Below are 10,866 nucleotides of genomic sequence, written 5' to 3'. Positions count from 1 at the left end.
CAAAGACTGCCGAATCATGGACGGTGAATGATTCACAAACTGGATTGTAAATAGTTCGCACCTTCTTAAAGGTGCCCCTTACTGGTTTTACCAGAAGGAGAGCTTTGTGAAGAGACTGTTCCTGAGTACAGCATGGAAGCTCTTGCCTTAACTGGGCTTGCAGATGGAGAGAGTCTGCCTTACCTCAAAGAGACTTGGTTCCCTCTTAAAGGGAACGTTCACTAGTTGCACTTAAAGTATAATGTTGCCTTAAAAGAAAGTAGATGGTAATAATGTTTTACATAGGAGTAATATGTAGTTAGCTAGATAGTTATGGAGAATGTTTAATAATGTTACTAGAGAATGAGGACAGGAAAGAGAGGAAAGCCGAATTTCAATAAAGTAAACCCGTAGGGGTTAGTTAGTGAGTCCTCCTGAGAGCCATAGAGAGATGGCTCGGTGATCCTGTACTAAGAAAAGAGGCAGTAGGCCTGGGCAGATAGACAGGCGGTCCTGCAAATGAAAAATCAGAGAGTAAAAAGAAAATGTTGCACTTAGAAGAGAAAAATAAAGAAAAAGTTAATTTATATTTTAGAGTTTTATAGTAAGCCTTTAGTGGGTTCAGCTTATATGCCCTTAAAGGAAAAGTTAAATTATTGTTCAGAATTTGCACTTAGTAGAATACCCGGCTGGGTAATAGAAGTTATTTATAGTATGTTATTAAAAATATTTAACCATGTTCTGTTTGTAACGTTCAAGAGTCCTCACCTCCCATAAAGGGAAGCACTGTTATAGTTACTTGTTCATAGCATTTCAAAATTTGAATGTCTTTTGCTGACATGTATTGTTGTTTTCTTCCCAGTCCGGGAGTACTGGATTTAACCGGGGGGGAGTTCAGTGCCCCAGAGTCCTGGTCGTTGCAGTACTGACGCTCCGCCGCTAAGGGGAGTGATGGTACGTCTGATGGCACTTAAGGAGTTCACCTGACCAGGTATCACAGTCACACTATACACTTCACATTCTGGCCACCAGGGGGAGCAAAGGGTTCTATGTATTAGGCCACTCCTCACAATCTGGTAAAACTGGGGGCTGGATAGGAAGTTAGACAGAAGCTGACTGGGTTGGATCCAGGCAACATCCTGTGGCAGAGGGTGTTGCAGGGGAAGATTCAGGGGGGTCTCTGTCAGGGGTGGGATCCTGACAGTGGCCTAGCGAACAGAACAGAACGTTACGGAGCCGCGCCTGCACCCGTTGCAGCGGCATCCTAAGAAAGGAAACGAAGCGAGGTTTATTGTGGAGAAGTGAGAAACGAGATGGCAGCAAAAAGGAGATAAAGCCAGTAGGAGTCGTGCTGTAAGTTCGAGGCAACATCCTACTGAGGCGCGTAGCCGGTGGCCGGAACGCCGAGGAAGTATTGGGCTCCAAGCATTACTTCAAACAGCGGCAGGACAGTTAATTTTAGGTTGGCTGTCTCACCTAAATCACCTAAGCAGACATAGGGGGCAATTGTGGGAGAGGGGCGACGCTAGGGTCCCATAAGAACTCCAGGCATACCCGTCATACGGGTGCGTCCTATCCATATCATCTGGGGGACGGAGAAAGAACATCAGAACAGATACGAGTTGTGAGAGAAGAACATCAGAAACAGACACAACAGTTGTGATGACTATCCCGTGGTGCTCAGCAGGGAGGTACTATAACACACAGGCGCTAGTAGGTAGGCACTGATTTCCACCTGCAAAGGGAACTCTGGATGTGCCTTCGGACCGGCCGGTCTCAGCCAGCCCTGTTAGCAGTACTCTGGATTGAGGATTCTGAAGTCTTCAGTAAAGAGGTAAAGAGACTGCAACCCTGTGTCCTCGTTATTCATCGCGCCTTGCACCACGCACCACCAGCACACCTTTCATTGGATGCCCCTTGGCAGGGTCACAGACCGGGTCTAGCCACCGTGACAACCCCAGGACCGAGACAGAGAGGCCCGGTACCGAGTACCCCGCGGCCCTGCGTCTGGGGGTGCCCCAGCTACGCCCCCTGCGCCCAGGTCATGGGGCCTGTCCGGTCCCCTATTCCTCTCCCTGGGCAACATGGGACGCCGCCTTGACAGTTCCGGACCCGGCTCAATGCCGCACCCGCAGCCCGGTCTTCCTCCTTACAGTAGTGCCCTTAAAGCACAAGCCCATGTACCCAGTCAGGACCCCCACTTCCATGTAATGTAACACAGGACGTAAGAGACAAGAACCTCACCTGCGGCTACCGTCCCCGCGCCACGTTACTCTACCACCAGTGCTACACCAGGGATACATGCGGACATTTTGGCCCTATTGCACTAAATCAGAAGGACATTTGCAGTGAGTGGACATTACAAGTAGTGTTGAGCGATACCGTCCGATACTTGAAAGTATCGGTATCGGAAAGTATCGGCCGATACCGTCACAGTATCGGAATCCAATCCGATACCGATACCCGATACCAATACAAGTCAATGGGACTCATGTATCGGACGGTATCCCTGATGGTTCCCAGGGTCTGAAGGAGAGGAAACTCTCCTTCAGGCCCTGGGAACCATATTAATGTGTAAAAGAAAGAATTAAAATAAAAAATATCGCTATACTCACCTGTCCGACGCAGCCGGGACTTCAGCGAGGGAACCGGCAGCGTTGTTTGTTTAAAAATCGCGCTATTACTTGGTTACGTGAATTCCCGGCTTGTGATTGGTCAGGTCGGCCATGTTGCCGGGACGCGGACCAATCACAGCAAGCCGTGACGAAATTACGTCACGGCTTGCTGTGATTGGTCCGCGTCCCGGCAATATGGCCGCCCTGACCAATCACAAGCCGGGACGTCACGGGAGGCTGGACACGCGCTCATTTTGAAATGGGCGCGTGTCCAGCCTCCCGTGACGTCACGGCTTGTGATTGGTTGCGCCGCGATCAACCAATCACAAGCCGGGAGGCTGGACACGCTCATTTTGAAATGGGCGCGTGTCCAGCCTCCCGTGACGTCACGGCTTGTGATTGGTTGCGCCGCGATCAACCAATCACAAGCCGGGAGGCTGGACGCGCTCATTTTGAAATGGGCGCGTGTCCAGCCTCCCGGCTTGTGATTGGTTGACCGCGACGCAACCAATCACAAGCCGTGACGTCACGGGAGGCTGGACACGCGCCCTTTTTAAAATGAGCGCGTTTCCAGCCTCCCGTGACGTCACGGCTTGTGATTGGTTAATGGCGGCCATGTTGCCGGGACGCGGACCAATCACAGCAAGCCGTGACGTATTTTCGTCACGGCTTGCTGTGATTGGTCCGCGGCCCGGCAACATGGCCGCCCTGACCAATCACAAGCCGGGACTTCGCGTAACCATGTAAAAGCGGGAATTTTAAACAAACAACGCTGCCGGTTCCTGCGCTGAGGTCCCGGCTGCGTCGGACAGGTGAGTATAGCGATATTTTTTATTTTAATTCTCTATTTTACACATTTTAACATTAATGTTGTTCCGATACCCGATACCCGATACCACAAGAGTATCGGAATCCCGGTATCGGAATTCCGATACAGCAAGTATCGGCCGATACCCGATACTTGCAGCATCGGAATGCTCAACACTAATTACAAGTTGTTTTTTTTTTTTTTTTAGCAAGGACATTATTAAGCAACCATATTCACCACTCATTCTGCCAGCAGTTTTCCATGTGATATATTGGCTTTTTAACCATTTCTGTGCATTGGCATCCGGCACTATGGCACTCACTGTGTTTTACATTTTACTTATGACAAGCAGATGTGTTTGTGCGGCCTCAGTGGAGATACACGGGAGTTCTTTTCCTACACCTATTAGGTACTTAGACCACCTAGTTCCATAGATTTAGAAATAATAAAACTAGTTTCCTGGGTACCAAGGTTGCCTTTCCCGGTTTAGCCAATTTCAGCAACAAGGTAGAAAAATGTCCATAGTGGATTCTGTAGAAATACTGTGTAGCAGTCAGTAGAGGGGATTTCAATTTGCATTTACAACACTGTGCATGTAGCCAGAATGATTATTAATTGCAGGCTAAGAGTTATATTATATTTCTGAGTATATATCTGCTGATCCCACCAGTGGGGACACGGCAGTGTCTGTGGTGGTGATGATGATGATGATGATGTGCCGATGATGATGTGCCGTCCAGCTGCAGCTCGCTTGCTGCTGTGATTCCACTGCTGGCCATTAGGGGGAGCTGTGCTATTCCGGCTGCCAGCCCCGCGCCTGTTCCTGATCGCACTCACTCCTCTCCATTCTGTCTGTCTGCCTGTGGGATTACAACAATGTGGATGCAGTGTGGGAGGCAGCGATACTTGTGCGACTTGTGCCTCTGAGGACTGCGCTGTGGAGGGCTCCTGGCTGCAATGTTTGGGGAGTCGGTGTTCTGTGACAGGAGGCTGTGCTATGCTGTAAGTACTCAGTGGCTTGTGGTGGTCGCAGACTGCTCTGCTCCCAGTGCATATGGTGCGTTTCTATGTGCAGTGTGTGCCCTGACAGATGGGCTCACTTCTGTTACTCACACTTGTTGGTCGTTGTAAGATGTAACATTCTCCTGGCTGCATTGTGTTAGCGGCACCTCTTCTTCTGCTCAGACTTTAGTAACCTGTTGCATAGTGTAAAATAATGCCTTATTGGCCACGTGCACACATTCAGGATTTGGTCAGGATTTTACCTCAGTATCTGTAAGCCAAAGCCAGGAGTGGGTGATAAATGCAGAAGTGGAGCATAGGTTTCTATTATACTTTTCCTCTGATTGTTCCTCTCCTGATTGAGGTAACCTACTTCACATGTGAACACGGCCATATAACGAGTGTGTTGCTGTGAGAGGACGTACCGTGACTATGGATGATAATCACTACATGCTTGTTTGCCACTATAACAGTTTCTGGCCTTTTTTGGAAGCACAAGGTGGCGGTGACATTTGTGGTGCGGCCGCAGTACCGTCAGTTGTGGTGTCCCCCCAGCAGGATGTGTGCATGGGCTGATAGACAACATCTGCGCTGCCAAGCTGAGCACTTCTATGGAGGTGGGGCTGATTTACAGCATTCGCTCTGCTGAGGGATGAGGCAGTGGGATGCCCAACATCTTATTTGTCCTTTGACTTTTCAGTGACTTTACAGGATTTTTGTTAACAACCCAGGGACTTGCTGAAACTAGAACAAAGAAACTTCCTGCTCTCCTTAGGGTATGTGCACACGTTGCGTTTTTGCTGCGTGTTTTTTTTTTTTTCTGCAGGTAAACCCGATCAAAGAAGCTGCGTACAAATAGCAGGTTTTGCTGCGTTTTTGTTGTCTGTTAGTGCCCCCCCAAAAAAATCATGATGGAACTGTCTTTAAGGTTTTTGCAGTAAAAACATAGCAAAACCTGACACCTGAGTTTTTTGTTGCACTTTTGCACTTATTGCTTTCTATCTGTTAAAAAACGCTGAAAAAAGTGACATGCTGCAGCTTTCAAAATCAGTCAGGAAAAAAAACAATGTGTGTGCATGAGATTTCAGAAATCTCATTTCCTTTTCTGGTACTATAAAACGCTGCTTAAAATTTGCACAGAAAAAGCAGGAAAAACCCATGTGAACATAGCCTTACTGTTAATCTTCCTATATCCCCAAGTTACTACAGTATGATGTTTCTTTGTTGGTGACCTAACATAATGGGGATGATGAACTCACAATCCATTACATCACTGTACAATGAGCCCACATTCTGTTACATCACTATACGATGAGGTTACATCACTATACAATGAGGTCACATTCCGTTACGTCACTATACGATGAGGTCACATTCCGTTACATCACTATACGATGAGGTCATAATCCGTTACATCACTATACGATGAGGTCATAATCCGTTACGTCACTATACGATGAGGTCACATTCCGTTACATCACTATACGATGAGGTCACATTCCGTTACATCACTATACGATGAGGTCACATTCTGTTACATCACTATACGATGAGGTCACATTCTGTTACATCACTATACGATGAGGTCACATTCCGTTACATCACTACGATGAGGTCACATTCCGTTACATCACTGTACGATGAGGTCACATTCCGTTACATCACTGTACGATGAGGTCACATTCTGCTACATCACTGTACGATGAGGTCACATTCCGTTACATCACTGTACGATGAGGTCATATTCCCTTACATCACTGTACGATGAGGTCTCATTCCGTTACATCACTGTACGATGAGGTCACATTCCGTTACATCACTGTATGATGAGGTCATAATCCGTTACATCACTGTACGATGAGGTCACATTCCGTTACATCACTGTACGATGAGGTCACATTCCGTTACATCACTGTACGATGAGGTCACATTCCGTTACATCACTGTACGATGAGGTCATATTCCGTTACATCACTGTACGATGAGGTCATATTCCGTTACATCACTGTACGATGAGGTCATATTCCGTTACATCACTGTACGATGAGGTCATATTCCGTTACATCACTGTACGATGAGGTCACATTCCGTTACATCACTGTACGATGAGGTCACATTCTGTTACATCACTATACGATGAGGTCACATTCCGCTACATCACTATACGATGAGGTCACATTCCGTTACATCACTGTACGATGAGGTCATATTCCCTTACATCACTGTACGATGAGGTCACATTCTGTTACATCACTATACGATGAGGTCATATTCCCTTACATCACTGTACGATGAGGTCATATTCCCTTACATCACTGTACGATGAGGTCATATTCCCTTACATCACTGTACGATGAGGTCACATTCCGTTACATCACTGTACGATGAGGTCACATTCCGTTACATCACTGTACGATGAGGTCACATTCCGTTACATCACTGTACGATGAGGTCACATTCCGTTACATCACTGTACGATGAGGTCATATTCCGTTACATCACTGTACGATGAGGTCATATTCCGTTACATCACTGTACGATGAGGTCATATTCCGTTACATCACTGTACGATGAGGTCATATTCCGTTACATCACTGTACGATGAGGTCACATTCCGTTACATCACTGTACGATGAGGTCACATTCTGTTACATCACTGTACGATGAGGTCACATTCCGCTACATCACTATACGATGAGGTCACATTCCGTTACATCACTGTACGATGAGGTCATATTCCCTTACATCACTGTACGATGAGGTCACATTCCGTTACATCACTGTACGATGAGGTCACATTCCGTTACATCACTGTACGATGAGGTCACATTCTGTTACATCACTGTACGATGAGGTCACATTCTGTTACATCACTATACGATGAGGTCACATTCCGCTACATCACTATACGATGAGGTCACATTCCGTTACATCACTGTACGATGAGGTCATATTCCCTTACATCACTGTACGATGAGGTCACATTCCGTTACATCACTATACGATGAGGTCATATTCCCTTACATCACTGTACGATGAGGTCATATTCCCTTACATCACTGTACGATGAGGTCACATTCTGTTACATCACTATACGATGAGGTCATATTCCCTTACATCACTGTACGATGAGGTCTCACTCTGTTGCATCACTATGAGATGAAGTCACATAACTATACGATGACGTCACATTCCGTTACATTACTGGGACATATTGTCTCTATACTAAATAAACTGGACTGCTGGAGGCAACAGAGCAAAATAATAATTTAGAGGGTCGTATGTATCACAAGTTTTGTTATTATTTAAATTTTTTTAAGCTTTTTGCATACACATCAGCAACGGCTGTTTATATGCATATTGTATACAACACCATCAATAGGGAACTCTGTAACGATATTATTAATGGTCCTAAAATCGCAGCATAAATCACCCAATTTGGAATTTATACCATATCAGATTTTATCGATTATTTTTGTGCAGTCTTTAAATGTTCATGGCAATTTGACAAATCATAAATCATATCTGCTCTGAGGCACATTAAACATGCTGCCTGTAGATTTCTAACACATAGTTATATGGAAGATGTTTCTGTCATGAATGTTTATATGGCGCTGACGATCCTGCAGCAGAATCTGAATATTTCAGAAAACCAACCGTGCAGAGATCTCGTGGCCCGTCAGCTGTGGCACAAAGATTGTGAAAGACGTTATTTTGAGTTTTTTTGCTGTCTGCACTCAGCATAAGGTAAAAGTTGATTCTCTCCATGGCAAAAGCAGATGCTTCAGTGTTTTTGAAGAATGGGCAGCTCATGACTATAGTTAAAGTCCCCACTTTAAATGGCTTTACACTGTACTGTCATTATGCAAATATTAGCTGGCAAAGGATTCAATGTTGTATTTACTTTTAACAAACTGTACATAGACATTAATTGTTCTCCCAAGAGACTGGGATGGTCATTTTGCCTACAGCACATTAGGGTACCGTCACACAGTGCCATTTTCATCGCTACGACGGTACGATTCGTGACGTTCTAGCGATATCGTTATGATATCGCTGTGTCTGACACGCAGCAGCGATCAGGGATCCTGCTGAGAATCGTACGTCGTAGCAGATCGTTTGAAACTTTCTTTCGTCGCTTGATCACCCGCTGACATCGCTGGATCGTTGTGTGTGACAGCGATCCAGCGATGTGTTCGCTTGTAACCAGGGTAAACATCGGGTAACTAAGCGCAGGGCCGCGCTTAGTAACCCGATGTTTACCCTGGTTACCAGCGTAAACGTAAAAAAAACAAACAGTACATACTCACATTCCGGTGTCCGTCCTCCGGCGTCTCAGCTTCTCTGCACTGTGAGCGCCTGCCGGCCGGAAAGCGAGCACAGCGGTGACGTCTGACGTCACCGCTCTGCTTTCCGGCTATGGTGCTTACACAGTGGAGAGAAGCAGAACGCCGGGGGACAGACACCGGAATGTGAGTATGTACTGTTTGGTTTTTTTACGTTTACGCTGGTAACCAGGGTAAACATCGGGTTACTAAGCGCGGCCCTGCGCTTAGTAACCCGATGTTTACCCTGGTTACCCGGGGACTTCGGCATCGCTCCAGCGCCGTGATTGCAAAGTGTGACCGCAGTCTACGACGCTGGAGCGATAATCATACGACGCTGCGACGTCACTGATCGTGCCGTCGTAGCGATGAAAATGGCACTGTGTGACGGTACCCTTAGGCTGGGTTGACAATGAGATGGGTATACAGATAAGTATCTGGACATTGTTATGTGCTTTGCATTTACAGTAGGTGCAAACATGTTTAGTTCCAATGTGAATGGGTAAAATGTAGTAAAATCAGAATCCCTACAATTCCCATAATGGTGTCCCCTTCTAGTCACTTTCTATGCAGTAACAATGGTGATGATCCAAATGATGGGATTAGGTTGAGGTTGTTGTAGATTTGCTTAATGCAATCATTTGCTTGTAGTGTGGGGTGTAAATAAGAACAAGTGAGATCTGTCTCGCCCCTATATGTAGATACCCTAATGAGTGCTGCAACTTGGATGATCAGATGAACTGCATCTATTATATTTGTATGAATAATGTTGACAGGTACAATCACAGTATGTGGTCAAATTTTCAAATAGGTGTTCTGTAGTAAGGACCCCAGCCACATGGGCAGTGCTTCTCATAGGCAATGTGTCCAGATATGTACCTGTCCAAAGAGTTTACAGCTGGAAGCCAACTTGTTACAAATAGAGATGAACGCTTTAAGTTCGGGGTTTGTATAGGACAGTTAGTGTCCAGAGCTAAACGCGGAACACAAACTTTTTCTGGAAGTCCATTGCAATGTTCAGAATTCCGGGGATAGCCCGGGAGAGAGAATTTTCCAGATCCAAAGTTCAGGTTCCCATTGTTTTCAATGGAGTTCGGAAACAGTTCTAGGGCTGAACCGAACTTTGGACTAAAGTTCAGGTCAGGTACCAGAACCCGAACTTCCACGGGTCCGGTCATCCCTAGTTACATGTATGAGTGTGGTGTGTCATTGACCTCTCCTCCTGCTGTACCAGAGGGCGTGCTGCGGTAGCAGTGGCACTTGGACCTTGATGCATTTAGAGGCACAAAGGCCACTCTCACACATACATGGATATGATAGATGACCGTCTTGTTGTATTTGGACCCAAGAGCTTCCAGTGCCTCTCGTTAAGGAATTTAGAAAACCCCTTTAAACAGCAGTAGAATAAATGTTATTTTGGGGTTTTCCCATAGATGGTTGCATGGTGGAATGTCTTGGGGCTTCACATTTTTATCTCATGGAATGCGGCATGCCTGTGCTTATTTGTGTGTTTTCAGAAAACATGAAAGGCTTTCTGGTTGTTATGTTTAGAAGGCTTTATTTTGAAGTGTCAGGCTCCAGCAAACCACTTCCTTCTCGTACGATGCATAAGTCGAGCCATTTCCTTTATTCCGATGTATAGAGACTTTTTTGCAGGGTGCATAATGCTGACGTTAATGAAAATTTCATTGTATGCCAAATGCCTATGAAGAACCTGGATGGTTTTCGCTTATTAATGTTTGTTGTAGTTTGCCCTATTTCATTTACTTATGCCCTTTTCCTGTGCATTGTACTTTGTGTGTTTTTTTTTCTCAGAATACAGTACATTCATTTTGTATCGGTTAGTTAATAATCTCCTAGGACATGTTTAGGTTAGCTACTGTTTCTACAATTGCCAAGTAGACAATTACAAGGTAGTAATTGGTGCATGCACTTCCACATACCTAGAAAGAAAATTCCTTCTATCCTAAATTTTTTTTTGTCAACAATCGAATTTTAACATATCCCTCAGGCACACTGTAACTTCATTGCTTATACACACCACACCAATGGCTTCCAGGTGCTTCTATTCTTTTTCACTTCATTGGACACTTTCCATAATATGTACTTGGCTTTATTTTGGGATTAGACATGAAAA

The 10,866-nt window shown here is 45.5% G+C and overlaps 1 protein-coding gene across 1 annotated transcript in view; it reads left to right on the top strand.

The window, feature by feature from the left end:
• The first annotated feature begins 4,160 nt into the window (after window positions 1–4,160).
• Window positions 4,161–10,866, top strand: part of ARHGAP6 (Rho GTPase activating protein 6) — a 402,522-nt gene continuing 395,816 nt past the window's right edge. The window contains exon 1 of the mRNA XM_077296704.1: window positions 4,161–4,404. Coding sequence (XP_077152819.1) covers window positions 4,360–4,404 — 45 coding nt within the window. The 5' untranslated portion in view covers window positions 4,161–4,359. The remainder of the gene's footprint in view (window positions 4,405–10,866) is intronic.

Source organism: Ranitomeya variabilis, chromosome 3, assembly GCF_051348905.1.
Source record: "Ranitomeya variabilis isolate aRanVar5 chromosome 3, aRanVar5.hap1, whole genome shotgun sequence".
NCBI lineage: Eukaryota > Metazoa > Chordata > Amphibia > Anura > Dendrobatidae > Ranitomeya > Ranitomeya variabilis.
This window is presented reverse-complemented; position numbering and strand designations above follow the sequence as displayed.